General features: G+C 37.9%; 1 protein-coding gene across 2 annotated transcripts in view; it reads right to left on the reverse strand.

Annotated features, from left to right (window-relative positions):
- Positions 1 to 24,104, reverse strand: part of LOC132827123 (calcium/calmodulin-dependent protein kinase kinase 2-like) — a 100,436-nt gene that overhangs the window by 51,196 nt on the left and 25,136 nt on the right. For both annotated transcript variants that reach the window (XM_060843625.1, XM_060843626.1), the window contains exons 2-5: positions 20,529 to 21,096; positions 7,024 to 7,071; positions 6,456 to 6,509; positions 6,091 to 6,142 (exon numbers count right to left, since the gene is read on the reverse strand). In XM_060843625.1, the coding sequence (XP_060699608.1) occupies positions 6,091 to 6,142; positions 6,456 to 6,509; positions 7,024 to 7,071; positions 20,529 to 21,044 (670 nt within the window). In that variant the 5' untranslated portion in view covers positions 21,045 to 21,096. The remainder of the gene's footprint in view (positions 1 to 6,090; positions 6,143 to 6,455; positions 6,510 to 7,023; positions 7,072 to 20,528; positions 21,097 to 24,104) is intronic.

Raw genomic sequence — 24,104 nt, forward strand, 5'->3', positions numbered from 1 at the left:
CAAACTTCTATATTAGTGTATCAGAGAGGTCTTCTTTGTACTTCCCCTAAGATTTTCTTTCCACTATGTCTGAAAGGGCCCTCAAGCATTTCTGGCACATTTCTGCACTCCTCACCCCTTGCTTTCACAGCCTCCACATTTAACAGATTATTTTCCACCATTTTCAGTGGGACGCTAACATTAAAGACAGCTTCCTTTCCCCTTCAGCTTTCTAAAAAGATTGTTCCCTCTTTGATGCATTCCAAATAATACCTCAACACACTGTCCCATTTGCCAGGCACCATTTCTTGCAAATGCAGGACGTAATCACCTGCCCTTTTATCTCCTCTTGAAACCTTGCTATTTTCAATCCAAAAGGAACTGCACAATACTCAGCTCATGTATTTGATATGGACGTTGCAGCTGCTGGATTACTTTCTGCCTTGCTGCACGGATGAAAACAGTACCAAAGGAAACAGTAATACCAAAGTCACCAGCAAGGCCCATCTATAGTAAACAACTTCCATGGCTCTTCAGAACAGTTCTGAAGAATTCTGAACAGAGTTAACCATTTCTTGAGAATGGTTCTGAAGAAGAGTCATACCAGATTTGAAACATTAATTCTGTTTCTCTCTCCACAGATGCTGCCAGATTGCTGAGTTTCTTCAACATTTTCTCTGCTTTTCGCAGATGTCCAGCATATACAATAATTTGCTTTGATTTAATATCAGTGGCTGTTTGTACAGCTTCCAGAAGACGACGACGATGATGCAGATCCCCCAAGATGGCACAGGAAAATGTCCAGACCCCCATCAGCAGACCTGACATTTTTTCACAGCTCTTGGAAACTGCAAACTAAGGAGGTCTCATGTCATTCTCACCCAACTATGTCATCAGTTGCAGCAGACCTTGCACTTGGAAGAAATAGGTGACCATCCTATCCCATCAAGTTTACAGTTGCAATGAGTTTTTGTGCTGACATTCATTTTGAGAAACAGTGTATAATCTCCCAAATTCTCAGTTCACAAATGCAGAATTCCCACTGATGCAATTTTCCCCAGAATGCATCTGTTTATATATTTCCACATGATGAGAGTCAAATTAGTGAATTTTTTTCTGAAAAATGTGTTGCTGGAAAAGCACAGGAGGTCAGGCAGCATCCAAGGAGCAGGAGAATCAACATTTCGGGCATAAGCCCTTATTCAGGATTCCGCATTTTTCAGCTCTGATCTCCAGTCCTTACTTTCTCCATGTGAAACTTTTTATCATCATTGGCGTCCCCAAGTGCAGGATGTTATAGATCACACTCAATTTGAGAGCACCTTATGATCAACCTGCAGAATATGCCAACAGAAAGGAGTTCTACTCCATCAATGTTAAACTTGTGTGGCTACAGATGCTAGATTTTAGAGGTACACAGCAATTAATCTGAGTGTTGCCATGATGCATACATACTACAGAACTCAAGGTTCTCCTCCTTCTTGGGTCACAGAGAGATAGCTTCAGGGAGACTATCTTTCCCAAATATGACTCATGCGTGAGCAGAGCAAATATATAACATTATCCAAACTTCCACCAGGGACATAGCAGAACAAGTTGCAGGCATCCACAAAATGAGGTTTGAATACCTGGACTGCTCCATCAGAGCCTTGGAATACAGACACAAAAGGGTGTGCTTCATCATGGAGACATGTTGGGCCCTTCATAACTGCAGCCAACAAAGTATGCGTTTGTTAGTGTCCTTGTATGTGCCTGTATGGGGGTGTGGGTATATGTATGTCTTAGGGTGTGGGGAATATTCTGAATGCAGGGGAAATGGAGGATCAACAGCTATCGTCTAAAAATAAAAAGGAGCATAAAATAATTGATCAATAGTTACTCTAATATACACGTGAACCTGGTTATTTTTGGAGTTCTTGAACATTCCTGCCACTGAATAAGTGCTTTGTTATCGACATGAGTGTATGCTTGGTATCTTCAGGGTGATCCTACTTTCAAGTATCTTCACTTTACGTTCTTACTCACAAATAGGGAGAAGACAGCAGTCAGTGAGACAGGGCACAAACACTGCATGGCATCAATGTTGTGTTTCTTTGAAGGCTTCATTCACACATGAAAGCCAAGTGTTGTGCAGAGAAGTCTATTGTTATAAGCAGCAGGTTGGGAGTAATTGTGAGGTCTCTCTTTTTGTATCCTTCCATCATGAGTTGTGCCTTCAACATTTCAGATACCATCTAGACTGCTAAACTGCTGTAGAATGCTTTAGTGACCTGTAGGACAGCATTTCATTTATAAGAACTAGAATTTAGTGCAATCTTCCTTGGCAGGCCACTGTGCAATGAGGAAGCAAGGACATGTGAACTGCTCAGTGTACACCATCTAGTCTTGAATGGTAATGTGCTCCCTTGAAAAGCAGATAGAAAGAATGAATCTTTTCCTCCAGAGATGTTTGGATTCATTACTGATTCTGTTTTTCAAGAAGTGGGTCGATGATAAATCTGAGAACTCTGCTAAAGGAAGTAATGAGCAGGTTAGACCAAGGAAAGCCAATGGATTTGTTTACCTGGATTTCAAGAAGGCTACTGAGTAAGAAAAGGACCCATGGTTTTAGAGACAAGGTGCTAGTGTGGATAGAAGCTTGGCAGAAAGCAAAGAGTATAGATAATAGGGACTTTTCAGGGTAGTAGCCAGTGACAAGTAGTTTTCTGCAAGGCTCAATGTTGGGACCACAACTTTTCACTTTATACATTTAATGATCTAGATGAAGGAACTGAGGGCATTCTGGCTATGTTTGCAGATGATACAAAGATAGGTAGAGGGACAGGTAACATTAATGACATGGGGAGGCTGCAGAATGATTTGGACAGGTTAGGTAAATGGGCAAAACAGTGACAGATGGAGCACAAAGTGGGAAAGTGAGAAGTCATGAATTTTGGTAGTAAGAATAGAGGCATGGACTATTTTCTAAATGGGGAGAAAATTCAGAAGTCTGAAATGCAAAAAGGCTTGAGGGTTCTAGTCCAGGTTTCTTTCAAGGTAAACTTGCAGGTTGAGTCAGTAGTTAGGAAGGCAAATGCAATGATGACATGTATTTTGAGAGGACTTGAAAAGAAAAAGCAGAGATGTACTTCTGAGGCTATACAAGGCTCTGGTCAGACTATATTTGGAGTACTGTGTGCAGTTTTAGGGCCCCACATCTCAGGAAGTAAGTACTGGCCCTGGAGCACATCCAGGAGGAAGTTCACAAAAAAAGGTCCCAGGAATGAAAAGCTTAACATGTGAGGAACATTGGAGGACTCTGGGTTTATACTTAAATGCAGTTTAAAAAGATGAGGGGAATCTACTTAAAACATACAGAAATCTGAATGGCCTGGACAGAGTAACTATTGGGAAAGTGCTTCCATTGCTAGAGAGACTAGGACTCAAGGGCATAGCTTTAGAGTAAAGGGGAGACCTTTTTGAATGGAGCTAAGGAGAAACTTCTTTAGCCAGAGAGTGGTGAACCCATGGAATCAATTGCCATAGAAGGCTGTGGAGGGCACGCCATTGAGTATATTTAAGACTGAGATAAAGAGATTCTTGGGGATCAAGGGTTACGGGGAGAAAACCAGAGAATGGGATTGAGAAATTTATTGGCCATGATTGAATGGCAGAGTAGACATGATGGGCTGAATGGCTTAATTTCTGCTTCTATGTCTTATGGCGTGGAAGATCTATGCAGGTCAGGCCTTACCACAAGCCTTGCACATTGATTTAGCCTCAATAACGTGTTGCCCTCAAAATCCAATGGGCTTTCCTCAGGCAGGCTCAAATCCTCTTCACAGTGATTCCATGTAGTGCTTTCTTCAAATGCTGATACTGGCAAACTTAATTTACAGCTGTTGTGCAATGGCAGCATCCCCAAAGCTGAGCCAGAAGATTGGAGTTCAAGTCCCACATGCCCTAACATGTCCAAACAGATTGATTAAAAATGATTATAATGGAACTTTGATGCTGTCATCTGAGTCACAGTTCGAGGGCTTGTGATGTCAGAGATCATTTGCAATCAAGGAGTCAGCTGCTTATGAGAAATGAGCAATGCATGGCCACTACCATGTCTTTCATCCTTGGGATGTCTGAGAAAACTTCATTTCTCAATTGGGTGCACATTTACCACATCCAACAGCAACTAAGAACAGAACAGAATTTAAAAGTGCAAGTGCATACACATTTACAATGGCAAGAAGCATGATGAACATGATGCATGCAATAGGGAGAGTTGCAGTCCATGAGATGTGTGCAGTGGCAGGGTTAGAGCGAGTGGTGGCCCTACTGAGTGTGAGGAGCAGAGAGAGGAGCAGAGCACTTATCCTTGTAGAACACAGTAATTGTTATCATCTTTCTGCAGTGCTAGGCATTTCTATACGCCCAGGATACTGCACTGACTCAGGCTATTACCTCTGAGCAGGTTGTCCGAGTCTGTGGTATGGTCACCTTTGTCAGTCAGCAGATAGTTACTTGCTCTCCTCTCCATCACCACCTCTGGATGCCTTTTGGCAAAGTAGGATACTGGCTTCCCTATCTGGGCCATACCGTTGACAACAAAGGTTGTGCACTATAGGATGAGGCCAGTTCCTGCCTTGCAGTGTTTGAACTGATGTGAATATGATGTCAATAATATGAACGCAACAAGGTCCAAGCAGGGGGTAAAACCCTACCTCTTTCCTAGTTTAAAATTTCATGTGACGGGCGATGAAGAGGCATGAGTAATGAGGTAAAGAGTGGATGATTATATGACAAAAACACTTCAGGACAAGGCAGACCCGGCGCCATGAATCTCACTTGAAAAGGATAGTTTAGATTCTTGACCTGTTAGGACTTGATTCGGAAGAGCATACCAATAATTGAGATGCTGTCACAAATATATAATAACCAATTAAATCATTAGGATGGTCAATTTGCATGACTGATTGCTATTCACTTCAAAAGCAATTCATACTTGGTTTCATCAATAACAAAAATAACTACATATTGGAAACACAATTTCTTTAAATTATGGCAGAGAAGAAGAGGCTAATCTACTACAATGCAAGTTAAACTATATTCTCTTAAATGCCAAATATACACACATGTACACTTATTCACAAACAAGATGAACAAAAGACATAGTTTGACGTGCTCTGCTTGGTGGTTTTGATGATTCTGACTACGTTGCTCCATCAGTTTGTAGCAAACTCCATCTCATCAAATCGGAGGTGTGTTACAGCAGTTCTTTCTTAACTTAAAAACTCCTGATGCTTTTCTGAATCAATAATGCAATAATCTCACTGCCCAAACAATAACATTGCCTTGTAGCACTAAAGATGGGCATCACTAAATGTCCCAATTTGCAAAACTTAGTATAATTATTCAACTATACAGCAGTGCCTAACTTGTATTCCAGTTCATTGTCCAAAATGAACCTGATGCTTGCATGAGTTCCCTTACATACTATCATGATCCATTGGGTCCTGTATGATGAGCTCTTCTATCTTTCCATTCCTCCTGTATTCGACTCCATTACAGACTTTGCACTGTCCTTGCCTCACTAACCCATTGTTCAAAATCTATTCCATCTCTAATTTTTACCAGTTTTGATGAAAGACCAAGTGACCTGAAGCTTAATGCCTTTTCTCTGCAGATGCTAACACCTGACTTCCTGAGTATTTCCTGTACTTTCTGCTTCTTAAAAAGTTTTATTTTATTCCATCTGGAAACCCTGAATATTGCCTAGATGAGGCTGAAAACACTTTGGGCAAGTTGAGAGTTCAGTGTTCTGGCACTCCATAAAAACACAGCACAGCGAACATCAGCCTTATACGTGAAAACATAATTGATTTTCTTAACATATTTAAAATTAGGAAGGGATGGGTCCAATTAGGTAAGGAAAACTATCTCCAGTGGTTGAGGGTCTAGAATAACAAATATATATGTAACTGAATGTAAGAAATTTAGGACAGAAAGCAGAAGAAATATTTTTCACACAGGGTAGTGAGTTGTGTTATAACAATATATGCAAGTTTGCTTAAATGGACCACTTCTACATTGTAACTTCAATATAGAAAGATTTTTCTTTAAATGTATCATACTTACGTGGAAATCCAGCTTGCCTCATCAACTTCTTTTTAGAAAGGACTTTCATTGCCTGCAAAGGAAATTTAATATATGAAGCTTAAAAATTTAAAACATGAATAAACTTTAGTTTCACAAAACGTGATAAGAATCAGTAATTCTGAATTCCAGAAAACACAGAAAAATGTACTTATATTCATTGTATCATATTAAACAATATCTTACAAAAATTAAGAAGAGAAATTAGACTTGTCATTACGCTGTGACCAATCCACAAAAATAATTAAAAGTATGACATTCTGGATCTTCAATCTGTTTAACGTGCAGCAAAATCATAATTATCAAAATCTCCAATAAGAGAAATGTTTAATTTATTCAGCACATACATAGTAGGTGTTATCATCTTCGTTATATGCCAGTTTGACAACTCCATAGGAACCCTGCACAATAGAACATATAAATTAAGAAGACAATTGTGGTATAATTCATTAATTGATAACTCTTGCATAAATTATTCATCTCATGAATATTAAAGTCAACAAAAGCTGCAAATGTTTGTTAAGAAATTATAATGAGCTAAGCAAGGATGGCAAGATGGTCAGCCAGGCGCAGGGCATCCCAGCAATCCACAAAATTGTTTATGACAGCTGCTTTGCTGCAGACAGTTCAAGCAAAGCTTAGACAGGAAGGGAAGTATGTATTGCTGGCTTGCTCAATTTCCAAATACACACTTCTTTCCTCTGGTAAAACTTTCTTGAAAATGAGAGGGGGAGCTAACGTGGGTGGATATAGTACCTAAATTCTGTTTTTCACACTAAGATTTTCTCCAAAAATAATTACTTCACATTTCTAATATTCAATATCGAAGTACAGCTGCAAAGACAAACAGCATAAAAGCATAGTTAATAAGAACAATTTTGTTTACATAAAACCGTTGTGATTTTTTATGCTCACCTTTCCAATTTCATCTTTTAATTTGTACTGGTTTAACTGCACACAGTCCTGTACACAAAATATATAAGTAAACATAATCAATAAATGAAATATTATTAGAACACTGACATGAAAACTTAATAAAATAGTCAATTAATCATGCCTCAGTGGCTTTTAATTTTCAACTTCATGGCAACATCGATCTTTTCGCATGTCAATACTTTCATCCTAAAGCAGGTGATGATGTTTAAATTGTAAAGGTTTCCATGCAGTAATCAAAATAATCTTAATTAGAGGGAACTTCTGATATTATTATATAAGACAAAATCTGTGAATTCATATCAGCCTAACCTCAGAATTTTCAAAGTATTTTCAAGTTTAATTTATCATGCCATTTTCTGTAATACAATGTTGACTAAGTTTGAATTACTCACTTCTCCTCGACTATTTAGATAAACCAAAAACTTATGCTTTCATTTGAAAGTCTTGCAACATTAACAGGATATTCTAGGATGGGGAAAGTACAAACATGCAGATTAGGAGCAGAATGAGACCACAGAGTGTCTTGAACCTGTTCTGCCATTCATAGATGATGATCTGATTACTCCACTGATTATTCTTACATTCCCCCATCAACCTTTCACACACTTGTTAATCAAAAATCTATGTGTGCCTTAAAAATATTCAATAGCTTTCATCCAATGCTTTTTGAAGAAGAGAATTTCAAAGAGACGCACTGAGGGAAAGGATTTCCTGTCTCTGTATTAAATGGACAACGCCTTATTTTTAAAGCTATCCCCCAATTCTAGACACCCCCACAAGAAAAATATCTTGCCACAGCTATAGGTCAGAAGCCCCCAGGATCTTACATCTTTAATCAAGTCATGTCTTGCTCCTCTAAACTCTATCAGATGCAAACCTAATCTGTTCAAGCATTCTGTTCTATTTATTAATCTAGTAAATCTTCTCTGAACTGTCTCCAATGCATTTATATCTTTCCTTAACAAAATGAGACCAATACTGTACACAGTACTCCAAATATGGTCTCGCCAACATCCTGTTTAACTGATGCATTACCTCTGTATATTTGCAATCAAGTCCCCTGGACTAACATTCTACAAACTTTCCCAAATATTTGCTGCACTTGCATACTAACATTTTGAGATTCATGCGCTTAGACTCCCAGATTCTACTTATCTCAAAGGAGCCCCACTGCCAAGCTTGATCTTGTCCAGACACCTGGCAGCAGGAAATCCACAATGACAAGGAGCAACCTATCAGATTAGTCAGTAAACCCAGCAGGAACAGTGGTTATATAGATGCATCCAATTCAAAGGTTGTGATTTGAAATCCCAGAATAAATATGTTCATTTGTGGAACAGATCAGGCAATTACTATACCTACCAGACTGCTGTAAATCTTGAATGGTTGATTAACATCACTCAGTGATGGAAATCTCTTAACATAAGAGACCCCCATTTCTGTTCCATACAAAAGACTGACTCCTGCAGAATTTTGGGTGACTAAGGTTGAGGAACAAACACTGTCTTGCAAGTATAACTCACATCCTTGTAATAAATACAAACATTTGAAACAACTTTGAATCAATAAAGGTTTTTGGAACCAACCTACTATGACTCTAGTAGCTGCAATCAAATGTGATGTCACAATATCTGTCTTTTTAGTTATAATCCTTTACACTCAAAAAGGTTTAACTGCACACAATACTATTTGTGAAAGAATATAAAAAATGAGCTATACACAAGTGTATTGATAATGCAGGCAACTTAACAGATTTGTCAACTGCACATCTAATTGAACAGGTCTGATTTCAACAAGTCCATATTCACACTGAACCTGAAATACATTGGTGCAAAACTAAGATGGAAAAAAAGTCACTTAAAGCAACAAAATAAACACAGAGGGCACTGACTGTTCAGACAGCTTGGTCATCTACCTAAAAAAAATGGTTTCTACTATTATGACAGTCAATTAAATTGAACAGTGTGAAATATTCTTAATAAAGCAACTGCTGCCTCATTTTTAATATTTATCATTTATCATTCCAGCCTATTACTGCAAAATTCCATAGAAACACATTGTGAATAAGTGCTCAATTACAAGCAGATCCTCCAAGCAAATCACAACTCTACAACCTAGCAGCAATTCAATGAACCTACAGAATACTGTTTCAATTTAACCTCACAAAACACAGCATTCAATTCTACCAAGGTACATTCAATCTGGACTCTGCAACACACAAACCATTGAGTGAAGAGAATGAACTTAAGTATATAAATCATATCACTTCTAAATTACCATCACATGAAATTTTTCCAACTTGTCACTGCATTCAGAATACCATACAAAGGTGGCTTGCTATGATGCAATAAATAATTAAAAACAGCTTACTAAGAGTTACCTATCAATGTTACAATTTAGTGAGAAACTGGAAATTGAGACTATTCTTGACTGCAGAACTCTGACAAATGCATTGGGACTGTGTTCCCTTAATCATGGATATCTTTTTAAAGTATTGCTTGCAAAAAAAACCCCAGGAAACTGACAAAGCACTTTACCACAAATTTACTTAAGCAGCTTATTGTTAAGACATTTTAAATAGATCCTCAAGATATTTTAGGAAAGGGCTTGATCTAAATATTAACATCTTTCAGAATTTTTTTTTCTGCACATGCTACTTGATCACATATTTCCTTTCAATTTAAATCTATTAACTTTTTTAGGAAATTTTGTGGTAAATTGAAGATATGGAAGAATCGTAGAATCCCGACAGTACAGTTACAGGCCATTTGTTTGCAGCGGTCCTCTGTAAGGCATTCCATCCAGATCTACTCCATCACCTTATCCTTGCATTTACCAAGGCTAATCTACCTAGTTGGCAAATCCCTGAACACTATGGGGCAATTGTAGCATGGCCAATCCACCAAACCTGCACATCTTTGTGATTGTGGGAGAAAATTGGAGCACCCAGCAGAAACCCACATAGACACGGGCAAAAGCATGCAAACTCTTGAGACAGTAACACATGGCTGGAATCAAACCGGATTCCCAGCAATATGATGCAGCAGTGCTAACTTCTGTGCCACTGTGCCATCTGCTACGGCCCACAACCATCAGATATTGATTCTATAATCTTTCAAATTATTATAGAGGACAACATTTGGCAAATTTTAATATTAATTCTCATCTGTTTTCTTATTCTACGTCATCTTTTACTAAATTGCCTTTCAATTAAAAGAAAAGATGGCCTGATGATTCCACCTAGTGGTCACTGTACATGCATGATGTGGAGGAGTCAGTGTTGGACTGGGGTGGACAAAGTTAAAAAAATTACATAATAACAGATTATAGCCCCACCATTTTATTTGGAAGCACTAGCTGTTGGGGCACCACTCTTTTTTCAGGTGGTTGTGGAGTAGGATCCTAAGACACAGAATTTATAGTAAAAGATTACAGTGTCATGCAAGTAAAATGATATATTTAACAAACCTTGATTGTTGTTAAGTCTTTCATCTTTTAGAATGAGTTACAGGTTTCAGTTCATTAATGTGTAAATCCCAGAACTTATTTCAAGTCACATTCTCAAGATAAATTGAGGTTTGGTCTATGGGGTGAATTTGTATTTGCAGAATTATATTTACAGATACATTCTATTTTGCTTAAAAAATACACAACCAGTAGGTTGTCAATGAGACAGACAATTGATATAATATTTTGCAAATTCCACTTTGGAAATAGAACCAGTCTGAGTCAAGATCGGAATAAAAACAGACTCACACCTTTAAGGCACTTGTCTGAGCTGAGATGTCACTTTTTTTTTATATAAAAACCTTCATTTACCTTGAAAATGTGACTTAAAAAGTTCTGGTATTTACATATTAATGAACCAAAACCTGTACCCCATTCTAAAAGATGAAAGACATAACAACAATTGAGGTTTGTTAAATAGATCATTTTACTTGCATGACACAGTAATCTTTGCTATAAATTCTGTGTCTTTTGCTCCTACTCCACAACTACCTGAAGAAGGAGCAGCGCTCTGAAAGCTAGTGAAAGCTGTTGGACTATAACCTGGCGCTGTGATTTTTAACACTATACATGCAGTGAGTTCAAATTACAGCATCATTACATTTTGTGACAAGAATCATGCTCAGACTGAAATCATAGAAGACTAGAAAACATTTGTGAAGAGAGAACTCAAGAAGACCCACGTCTAAATTGCACGAGGGAATATAATCTAATCTAATCTAAATTAACAACTGATCAGCTGAGGTACAAAATGGACTTTAGATAATGACAGACGATAAATTAATCATAGTCACAGAATCATACAGCATGACTGTATGACGGTCCAACTTGTCCACACCAACCAGACATCTCAATCTGACCTAGTCCCTTGTGTGCAAAAGTTACCCTTCTGGTCCTTTTTAAATCTTTCCTCTCCCACCTTAAACCTATGCCCTCTAATTGTGAGATCCCACATCCTAGAAAAAAAACTTTGGCTATTCACTCTATGCATGCTTGTCATGATTTTGTAAACTTCTAAAGTCACCAGTCAGCCTTCAATGCTCCAGGTAAAGAAGCCCTGGTCTAGTCAGCCTCTCCCTATAACTCAAACCCTCCAGTCCTGACAACATCCTTGTTGATCTTTGCTGCAACCTCTCAAGTTTAACAACATCATTCCTATATAAGAACAACCAGAATTGTACGCAGTGTTCTAAAAATGGCCTCACCAATGTCCTGTACAGTTGCAACATGATGCTCCTAATCTTATAATCAATGTTCTGACCAATGAAGGCAAGCCTACCGAATATCTTATTCCCACCTTGTCTACCTGCGATTCCACTTTCAAAGGAGTATGTACTTGCATTCCTAGGTGTTTTTGCTTGGCAAAACTCCCTTGGGCCTTGTAAATCCTGTTCCTGGTTTGCCTCATACACAGTATCCTGCTCCTCATTCTAATTAGCAATGTCTGTTAGAAGCACATATGCTTAATCAAGTGGGCAGGATCCTGCTTGGCTGTGTCAGCCCATGCAGTTGACAAGCTTGCTGATATTCTGAGTTTTGGCTCACATATAAAGAACTATTGTTTGATGCCTATGCAATTTAATCCACAGTATTTCTGCACGCTGAAGGGGTGGTTGGGGTGGAGAGGTGGGGGGAAAGAAACAGATTAAAGAGAAGAGAAAATAGATTAATACTAAATATTAAAAAGTGATTCATTCACTTCATGTGGTTTCACACTCCTAGTTGAATATTAGCTTAGAAAATATAGAATTTGAAAAACATACAAAAGACACCATTAATCAAAAATAAGCTAAGTATTAAAGCAGAGAGAAATAGGAAGGTGAGGAGGAGAAAGAGACCGAGAAAAGAAACAAAGATTGTGGAGCAAATGAAGCATATTTTCATGATATTCAGAATGATGAAATTAAACCATTGAACAAAGGCACTACAGCCTGAAACAGTAAAAGATGCAGCAAAATTGAACAAGAAGTGCTACACAGCAACTTACAACAATAAACACTGACACAAGTATGAAACCAAAAGTTAACAGGAAATAACTGTTTTTGAGACATTAAGTATTTTATCTTTTTGAAAACACTGACACTTGCCGCACACGCTTCACAAAGTTCCCTTTATTAACCTATCCAAACAGCTATTTTTCAGAAGGAGGTTCAGCAGTAAATGTTGCCAGGCTATGAGGACATCATATGCAAACTCAATGCCTGGAGATGAATTTTTTAACGATGGTTATCATAATCATTACGAGTGGGAATCCTGGCTGATTTTTCTTCCCCAGGCTGGGAAAGTGCTGAAATACCACCCCAAATACTCAGCATAAATTATTTTCCCTGGAGCCTCAATGGTTGAGGATGGGAATCTTAGACAGATTTATAAAATCATGAAGTGCATGGAAAGGGTGAATAGCTAAGGTCTTCTCCCCAGGGTAGCACAGTCTAAAACTAGAGGGCACAGGTTTAAGATGAGAGGGGGAAGATTTAAAATGGACCTAACAGGCAACTTTTTCACGCAGTGTGGTGTGTGTATGGAATGAATTGGCAAAGGAAGTAGTAGAGGCTAATACAAGAACACCATTTAAAAGCCATCTGAAAGGATTTAGATGGATATGGGCTAAATCCTGGGCAAATGGGACAAGATCAGTTTAGAATATCTGGTTAGAATGGACAAGCAGCACCAAAGGGTCTGTTTCCATGCTATAGAACTCTATGACTCTAAAAGTTGAAACTTAACAGTGTGTACGGATTGCAAATATATGGATTTCCCTTAGTTGTAAGTAAAGGAACCAACCAATAATGAACTAATTTATTTATTATAATTTTTACAGCTACATTGAGTGTACATTAAAAAAGGAAAAGATGGCTGTATTCCCAAAGTCATGAAGTCTCCTTTAATATCCTGGTGAGCAGAAGATCAGGAGAAGTTGTAGGAACAAGCTGAAGATTCAAATGACAGCAATATTTGTGTATCCTTCCTAAAATACTTATTTCCAATTTATATTAGAATCCAGATATACTATCTCAATCACAGAACTGTAACCTGCAGCTTCAGCACTGAGAAACTTACAGAAGCACTTCAAGTTTCTGCCCATTCTCCTGGCTAGGAGACAGGTTTATGCCTGGGGAAATCCAAGTGCTCTCATCAGTTAATTGGAGAACACCTCAGGTACACTTGTTGTGTCCAGCATTGGTTCTTGGAGGGAGAGATCTCCTGGCTGATCTGTAGTGTGTAGTTGTTAAAGCTAAATAGAACAGAAGTTAGCTATAAATTCATGGCACAAGCTTTTGCTACTTTGTTAGCGACTGCTGAACTGTCTACAAGTTGTTTTTGACAAAACCTTTAAAGGACATTCTTAAAAAAGCTCTTCATACTAAAACATCATTTTGTTTCAGATCATCATTGAGTTCCGCTCATGCCTAAAGAATAGAAAGAAGGTACTAAATAATGCATTCACATTTCTTTTTTGCAGAGGAGGACTATGTGGGTGAGAGTGACATGATGGCAGGATGTGACTGAGGCCTGCGTAGGTCTACAACTAATTAATTGAATGTGTGTAGGTGGATAATTGATTGGATTGGTTCAGTGAGTGACAATGCAGGATGGGTAGCTGACTGCAGGTCACCAAGTAGATTGATAGGAGACTGAATAAATGATTTTACAAGCTAGGGAATATAAGATAGAAGACTGGATGGCTGACACAAAGGGCAACTGTAGGCTTTACATTTCCATTTCCATTTGACCAAAGACCGATTATAAAGAAAATAACTGCACTAGAAATGAAACGTTGCCAGACCTGTTAGCAACGGTAGAACTGATGTGAATAATTCTGCAATTGTAATCACACTGGGTTAGAAACTTTGTAGATTCTACAAGCAGTTACTTATATATCATATAAAAATGATATTGTATTCACATATCTTCAATACAAAACTACAAAATATCTTTGTTTTTCTTTGTAAATAATAGCCCTTTTTCAAACACTATTTCCTGTTCTAATATTACCAAGAGGAAGGCTGCCAAAGCCTTTGATGTCTGAATGGAACGAGATATTAATTGTGGCCTAGCATTATTCCTTTTGATCTTTCCTTTCTTCAACAAGGAGCTGAATTGTACCATGCTCATGATAGCACAGCACAAAAGCTAAACTACGTGATGAATTAAACTATGATCATCTAATTTGAACTCTAGTGAAGACCATAAGATAGAGTAGCAGAATTAGGCCATTCAGTTCATTGAGTCTGCTGTGCTATTCAATCATGGCTGATATGTTTTTCAACCCTATTCTCCTGCCTCTCCCTGCAAACCTTTATCTCCTTACTAATAAAGGATCTATGTATCTTTGTCTTAAAGACGCTCAATGACTTGGCCTCCACTGTCTTCTGTAGCAATGTGTTCTGCAGATTCACTACCCTCTGGCTGAAGAAATTCCTCCTCATCTCAGTTCTAAAGAGTTGTCCCTTCACTCTAAAGCTCTGCCTTCTGGTGCCAGCCTTTCCTACTAGTGGAAACACTTTCTCCACTTCTACTCTACCCAAGTCTCTCACTCTTGCCTTCATTGCTCAGTCATTTGAGTATAGGAGTTGGTAAGTCATCTTGAGGTTGTACAGATTGTTGGTGACCTCTTTCTGGAGTGCTGTGTCCGTTCTGGTTGCCCAGTTATAGGAAGGCTATAACTAAGCTACAGAGATTTACCAGGATGTTGCCAGGTATGGAAAGTTTGACTTCTACAAAAATGCTTGATACGCTGGGACTTTTTTCACTGGAGCATTGGAGATTGAGAGGTGACCTGATAAAGTTTATAAAATAATGAGAGGTATAGAGTTAAAGGCAGTCTTTTCCCAAGGATGAAGGATTTCAAGATTAGGGGCACATTTTGTAAGGTGAGAGGAGAGAGACTAAAAAAGATATGAAGGGCAATTTTTGTTTTACAGAGGGTGGTTCGTATGTGGAATGAACTTCCTGAGGAAATGGTGGATGTGGGTGCAATTACAACGTTTAACAGACATTTGGATAGGTACATGAATAGGAAAGGTTTGGAGGGGTATGAGCCAGGAACAGGCAAGTGGGACTAGTTCAGTTTGGAATTATGTTCAGCATGGACTGGTTGGACTGAAGGGTATGTTTCTGTGCTGTACAACTCCATTCTCCAAGTTTTAATGAGATCCATCCCCCACTTCAGCATTCTTAACAATATTGAGTACGAACTCCAAGTCCTCAACTGCTCTTTATACGACAAAGCCTTCATCCCCAGGATCATTCTTATAAACATATTTAAAGGGTAGTTATGGTTTAGAAATAAATATTTAAGGTACAAAATTTTTCAAATAGACAGGAAAATTGGAAAATTAGGAGGAGTAAGCTTGATAGTAAAGAATGACATAAGAGTGAGAAAGGATATTGATTCAGATGATCAGGAAATAGATTCATTATGAGACGAGAAGAAGAGTAAAGAGGCCAGAAAGTGCTGGTTAGCATAGTTTATGGTCCCATACAAGTAGTTTAGTCATTGAATAGAGTGTTAAACAACATAATTGGAGCTTGTAACAAGAGCAATGTATAATGCGGGGGACTTCCATCTTTATATTGGCTGGACCATTCAAATTGGCAAATTCACTAGAAGATAAATTTTAGAAAGCTTTCATGAGTTTTCAGGAGCAATACATTATGGAACTGACTGGGTTAAAAGTAATTTTTGATATAGTATTGTGCAATGAGGCAGACTTGGAGTCATAGAAATGTACAGCACGGATACAGACTCTTCGGTCCAACTCATCCATGCCAACACATATCCCTACTTAATCTAGTCCCATTTACCAGTACTTGGCCTATATCCCTCTAAACTCCTGCTATTCATCTACCCATCCAGTTGCTTTTTAAACGTTATAATTTTACAGCCTCCACCACTTCCTCTGGCAGCTCATTTCATACAAGCACAATCGTTTGCATGAAAAATTTGCCCCTTTGATCTCTTTTAAATCTTTCCCGTCTTACCCTAAACCTATGCCCTCTAGTTCTGGACTCTCCCACCCCAGGGAAGAGCCTGGTCTATTTACCCTATCCATGCCCTTCATGATTTTATAAACCTTACATAGGTCAGCCCTTAGCCTCAGACAGTCCAGGGAAACTGCCCCTGTCTATTCAGCCTCTCCTTATAGCTCAAACTTCCAACCCTGGCAATATTCTTGTAAATCGTTTCTGAATCCTTTCATGTTTCACAACATCCTTCAGAAGGAGACCAGAACAGCACGCAATATTCAAAGTGACCTAACCAACATCATGTAGAGCTGCAACATGCCCTCCCAACTCCTATACTCAATGTTCTGACCAATAAAGGAAAGCAAAAAAAATGCCTTGTTCACTATCCTACCTGCGACTCTACTTTCAAAGAGGTATGAATCTGCATACCAAGATCTCTTTGTTTCAGCAACACTCCTGAGGACCTTACAATTAAGTGTATAAGTCCTGCCCTGATTTGCCTTTCAAAATGTCGCATCTCATATTTATCTAAATTAAACTCCATCTGCCACTCCTTAGCCTATTGGCCCATCAGATCAAGATCCTACTGTAATCTGAGGTAACCTTCTTCACTGTCCACTCCACCCTTCAATGTGACGTCATCTGCAAATTTGCTAACTATATTCAAATCATTTATATAAATGATGAAAAGCAGTGCACCCAGCACCGATCCTTGTGGCACACCACTGGTCACTGGCCTCCAACCTGAAAAGCAACTTCCACCACCACCCTCTGTCTTCTGCATTTGAGCCATTCCTGTATCCAAATGGCTAACCTTGTTAACCAATCTACCATGAGGAACCTTGTCAAACGCCTTACTGAAGTCCATTTGGATTATGTCCACCGCTCTGCCCTCATCAATCCTCTTTGTTACTACTTTAATTTGTAATTTGGTAAATGACAAACTTGGAAAACATTATCACAATACAAATGTATTTTCTGTTAAATTTGCAAGTGATGTATTCCAATTTCCAACAAGAATCTTAAAGTCAATTACATAGATATGGGGTGAAGACTGGCAAAGCTTGATTGGGTAAATGGAACGGATGCAAAATAAAGCAACGTAAAACATTGAAAAAAAAACAATTCAAATGCTCAACACATTCTATTGAAAAAACAAATCAGCAAGTAAGATCCATCCAGAACATGAGAGTAAAAGGTCAGGGACATAAAAAAAACTGCAAGAGATGTTATAAGGACATTTTAAAAAACAGCTAAAAGGAAACACTGGTCCCTCAAAAGCAGAAAAATAAGGAAATATTATGGAAAATTAGGAAAAACTATTCAACAAATTTTTTGTTTGTCTTTGCAGTAAAATAAAATTACAATCTAGAAATACAGAATAACCAACAGGTTAAAAAGAGGAAAGAAATTAACCTCAGTAACTAAAAATTATATTGTAGAAACCAAATTGACTGATCAATCACATCTCCAGGATCAGATTTCCGAGCTTCTATCCATTTAGAAAATAATCTACGCCACTATTTTTCTGACCAATGTGCATAACCACACAATTTCATACATTGCATTCTATCTATCTGCTACTTCTTTGCCCACTGTCCTAGCCTGTCCAAGTCCTTCTGCAGCCTCGCTGCCTCAACACTACCTGTCCCACCATCTATCTTTGTGTCCAAAGTTAAAAATCACACAACACCAGGCTATAGTCCAACAGGTTTAATTGGAAGCACCAGCTTTTGGAGCGCCGCTCCTTCATCAGGTGGTTGAAGGAGTGGCGCTCCAAAAGCTAGTGCTTCCAATTAAACCTATTGGACTATAACCTGACGTTGCGAGATTTATAACTTTGTACACCCCAGTCCAACACCAGCATCTCCAAATCATATCTTTGTGTCATCTGCAAACTTAGTAACAATACTCTTAATTCCTTCATTCAGATAGTTAATGCATAACGTGATTGTTGTGATCCCAACACAGACTCCTGTGGAACTCCACGACCTACCATCTGCAATCCCGAAAAAGACTCCTTTATCTCCACACTCTGGCTTCTAACAGTCAGCCAATCTTCTACCCACGCCAGTACCCTGTCATTAACACATGGACTCTAATCTTATTTAACAGCCTCCTTGGGGCACTTTGCCAAAGGCCTTCTGAAAATCCAAATAAAACACATACACTGGCTCTTCTTTGTCTAACTTGCTTGTTACCTCCTTAAAGAATTGCAACAGATTTGTCAGGGATAACTCCTCCTTGACGAAGTCCTGCTGACTCAGCTGGATTTTATCATGCCATCTCATCTTTAATAATTGACACTAAAATCTTACCAACAACCAATGTCAGAATGTCTTCATTCTCCCTCCCCTCTTAAATAGAGGGCTACAGCTTAAATCTGAACAATTCACTTGGAGAATGTTGGCACAAACGGACAGTCAAGATTGCTTTATGAGAGGAAAACTCTTTGACAAATTTACTTCTGCTTTCTGAGACTAACTGGTAGGATAGATAAAGAGGAACTAGGTGTAGTGGCATTCAATAAAATGTCATACAAAATTAATGCACAAGAAATCAGCTCATATACTTGAGGTTATATAGCAGTATGGGTAGAAAATTGGTTAAAAGAAAGGAAGTAGAGGATAGGGATAAAGGGGCATTTTGAAATTGGAAATCTGTAACTAGTGGAGTGTCACAAGGGTGCCCCAAGTATTTACAAACTTTGTTCATGACTTAGGTGAATAGACAGAATAATTTACCAAAGTTTGCTTGCAATACAAGTTAAGAGGACTGCTAGCTCTAAACACAAAGAGGCTACTATGAGAAACAGGTAAATTAAGCGAACTTGCTCAGTTGTGGCAGATAGATTATGAAGATTATGAGGTTATTATGTTGCAGCAAAGTAGAAAAGTCCATTTTTTAAAAGGCTTGGAACATGTAAAAGTTCATGTTCAAAGAGTTGTGGGCATATTCACACATGGAGCATAAAGTTTGTACCTGCAAGTACAACAGAAAGACAAAAAGCATGTTGGCCTTTATTATGTGGGGGTATGAGGATTGTGTGATGCAGAAGAATAAGGAAGTCATACTCCAAGTGACTGGGGCTTTGATGAAATCACACCTGGAGAAACTGTAGTTTTGCTCTTCTGTTTGGGCCTGTTTCTATGCTGTATGACTCTATACGCAAGGAAGGATATATTTGAATTAAAGTTGGTATAGTGAACATTCATCAGATTGGTCCCTGTGGTGAGAGACTTGTTCTATGGTAAGATGACTATGCCAGGCTTTTAGTTCCTGGAGTTAAGAAGAATGAGAAGTGATCTCATTGAAACATTTGAGATTACAAAATGGTTTGATAGTATATCCTTATCTGCTCAACTTCTGTTGACTGGAGAACCCAGAACAGGAGCACGGCTTCAAAATAAGGAGCTGATCATTTTGGACTGAGATGAGGAGAAAATTCTTCACTCAAGGAGTTGTAAACCTCTGGGATTCTCTACTTGAAAGTGTTGGGAATGCCCCATTATTGAATAGTTTAAGACTGTGATAGCAGAATCAAAGCATGTGGGGGACAGGCAAGAAAATGGAGCTAAGACTGACCAACCACCATAATTGTACTAAATACTGAAGCAGGTTCAAGAGCATATATATGGTCTATACTTGCTTCTATTTCATACATTATGTCCTAATAAATATCAATTTAATTGTTCAGTGCTCTCAGAGTGAAGTCATTACATTTTAAACACTATGGTGAATGTTTCTTTACTTCACTTTAATTGTATTATTGGCATTTACAGCAACCAAAGTTTTATTTTCTGCACTGTCATCTTAACTGAAGCAATTCCTGGTTTTGCTGAGAATATGTATCATGTAATGATAAATTGTACTTGAGAACTATTTTTTATAACTAGATTTAACCCGAATGTTATTTCCATGAATTTTAAACAGAATCTATATATATCTCATGTAAATACAGTATGAAAGAGCTGTTCTGACACATTAATTCAATAAGATATACCTACCTGTAGATCTGTAATAGATACTCTATGAGATTCCACTGTTGGGCGACGAGGCAACCGAGGAGAAGAATGTGGTGATGTAATTGGAGAATATGGCAAAGAAGGATATATATAACGTCCATTAATGGCTGAACTGCTGGCAGATGATTGAGTCAAATTGGACTTTTCTTGAAGAGATAGCTTCCGATTGGACATACTTAGTTTTATTCTAGGTTGTCGAATATCTTCAGATTGAGCTCTTTCTAATCGTCCCAAAGCCTTATCGCATGATGATCTGTCCAATTCGTTATTCTCTTGCATAGGTTCATCTTCAGGTATTCCTTCCCCATTTTGTCCTAGGTCACTGCCTGTGGTACTCTGGTCATATTCAGTCACAATGATGAAAGACTCCATGCCTAAGTCAATAGTTAGGGATGACAGACTACAACTAATATCTGACTGCTCTTTGTTGTTAGCACATGGCTCATTTCTGCTTGCAGGCCTTTTGGCAGCAGATCTGCTTGTGACACATGATGACATGGTGCTTCACCTTGCTTTATCCACATGGATAGGTCATGTGACCTTGAGGTTCCTATAGGAGAAAAATGTAACATACAAACTGGTTAAAATAAACATCTTAATTACATGAATGCACAGATGAATTTCCAATGAGTACATAAAACCATGAGTAAAGACTTAAACATTCAGCTACTACGAATTCAGGTGATCAACAAAATAGATTTGGAATCTGCAGTGTTAAGTATTTATCATCTATACTATATGCCATAAATCCTTTGCAAGCCTTCCTTGAGCAATCTTCATAGAAATATAAAAAAAATGAGTAGGCCATCCAGCCCTTCAAACCCACTCCGCCATTCAATCTGATCAGCTAACTCAGTACCCTGTCCCCACTTTCTCCCATACCCTTTGATCCCTTCTGCCCTAGGAACTATATCCAACTTCTTTTAGAAAACATTCAATGCTTTGGCCTCAAAAGCTGTCTGTGATAGACTTGCCAATGCAAAACCTGCATAGTACCAGAATGTAAAATGTAGAAACATAGCATCAGTGCTAAAATGGTAATTTTAAAATCTTTAATCCATTCTCTATGGCACATTAACTACTATTAAGTTAATCATTAATTTTTGAATATTGCAATGCGAATATATTAAAGGAAGTCTTCAGAAAATAATTGATGCACACATTTTTAGAAATGCAGAAGCTCTTAATTTAAAATTAAAGATCTTGAAATAAATTATTGATATTTTGTGTGATATAGTTTATTCTTTCTAGTCTGGCAACAATTTCCATAACTTTATATTTCAAAATTCTCAATCATGAACCATGGCCAGGGAATATATCACCACAGTGTGGAGTGGGAAAGTGGAGGAGTAGCAGCGATGCTCAAAAAGATCAAATCATTTAGCATTGATGCTTTGGCCTTTCTGTTAATCTCTGGAAAAAATAGGTGTAGACTATCTGTTTTGTCTCCTACAATCAAGTACCCTGATAACTCAATGCATGTTTTCATGTATTAAGCATGATTATGGGTAAGGTGCTAGGGGATACCTGGCATTCTTATCCCAGTACAACAGCTTACACTTACATAGGACTGCTGATGAATTAAAATAATTTAAGGTGTTTCACAGCAGCATTACCAAACAAAACCTGACACCAAGCTGCATAAGGCATTGATAAAATTACCAAAAGCTTAGTAAAAGATGTTTGGTCGAAGATGCTTCTTTCATGGGCTATCTTAAAGGAACAAAGACAGGTAGCAATGCAAAGAAGTTTAAGAAAAGAGTTCTAAAGCTTAGGGCCTCAAAAACTTAAGGCACTTGCCATTAGTGGAGTAATTTAAAAATGAGATGCACCGAACATTTTAGAAGTGCAGATCTCAGGGGTTTTAGGAAGTTACAGTGATATGCAAATACCAGGTCATATAGCAATTTGAAAACTAGGATGAGGATTCTGAAATTGAATTTTATATAACCAAGAACCAAAGTAGATCAGCAAGAAGGGAGATGATGAATCATGTGAGATAAGACTTAGAGCAAGATAGTTGAGTTAGGAAAATGGGAAGCTTGTGAAAAACGCATTAGAACAATCAAGTCTCATGGTAATAGAATACTATAGCAGCCAACATCTTCAGTACAATAAAATAAACAAATTGCATGCCTTAAAGACATAACTGCTATCTCAGCAATATTCTCTCTTCTTTTGCATATGGTATCAAGTGCTTATTGGGATAAGTTGTATGTTCACAAAGTGAATGCTCGACGTCATCAACCTCAAGAACTTTACAATCATGAATTTGAATACAACTTGGAAGTCAATTGGCAAAGTAGCCAGAAACATATTTGAATAATTTGTATGCTAAAACTAGATTCCTGGACATTAACTGAAGGAAAAAAAACTCTATGACTGCAGACATTTGCCAAAAAGAAACCAATTACAACCAGGTGAACAGGAACTTCAGTTTGGGGACACGAGTGATCCTTTATACAGGTTTGTGTGTCTGTAAGGTTGTTATTGGGTTAAAACAGTATAATCTATCTTTCGGAAATTTGATTACATCTGAAAAAAAATTGTGTTGGAGCTTTTGCGCCCTTTTTCAGCAATACTCAAGTTTTGTACCATAAAGTTACTATTCATGATTTCTGTGGTGCGACCATTTCAGATAACTCTTGTATAGCACGACATTTTTTGTGTTTTTTCATTTATGGAGTAAACTATTTTTTGTTTTCTTTTCTAAAAGTACACAGTTTCTTGGGAATATGCTCAGTGACTGGCCTCTATGGTAAGAAAAAAGAAAAATAAATTTATAGTCTATCAAGTCAGGTCTCATTCTGGGAAAATATGTTCTAATGAACTTGTTCAGATACATTGTGACCCACTTGTTGAGCAGGTGGGACTTGAACTTGGATAGAGATAATGACACTGTACTCTCTGGGGTTGGACTTGTCTGCATTATGATCAGCTGGGATCATATAACACTGATCACTTGCTTAAAATAGACCACAATGAGTTATTGTGTCATCTTATCAAACCAAATGCATTACTCGAGTAAAAATTATTGAAGAATATTTTTAAGTACCTTAGATTGACTTACCAAATGACTTTAAAAGTAGATTGGTTAGGAACATTTGGGGGATTATTTAATTGTGGTAGTGAACAGACGTTATCAGATATAGAGGAAAAACAGTGCACCGTATATAGGACTATATTACAACCTTATAAAATTGAAATCTAGATATGCCATCTGACCCTTCTAATCTTTTTTGCCTTTCTGGAAAATAAGTCATGATTGTCCACATTACCTCCACTTTCCTGTGCTAGACCATACCCCAGATTTATATTAGTTTCTCCTTATCTCTTTCATCTTGGGGAAAAAAAACTTTCTTCCAGAAAGAATTATTGCTGATTCTTTCAATCCATGAATGTATTAAAGTTTAGAAGTTCACATTGTCTCAAGACAAAGGAGAGCCAATGGACATGATTCACTTGGATTTCCAGTAGGCCCTTGACAAGGGACAGCAAAAAGGTAGCTAAATAAGATAACAGCCCATGGCTTTAGGGGCATAGAGAAAGGATTGGCTG

Source organism: Hemiscyllium ocellatum, chromosome 24 (assembly GCF_020745735.1).
Source record: "Hemiscyllium ocellatum isolate sHemOce1 chromosome 24, sHemOce1.pat.X.cur, whole genome shotgun sequence".
NCBI lineage: Eukaryota > Metazoa > Chordata > Chondrichthyes > Orectolobiformes > Hemiscylliidae > Hemiscyllium > Hemiscyllium ocellatum.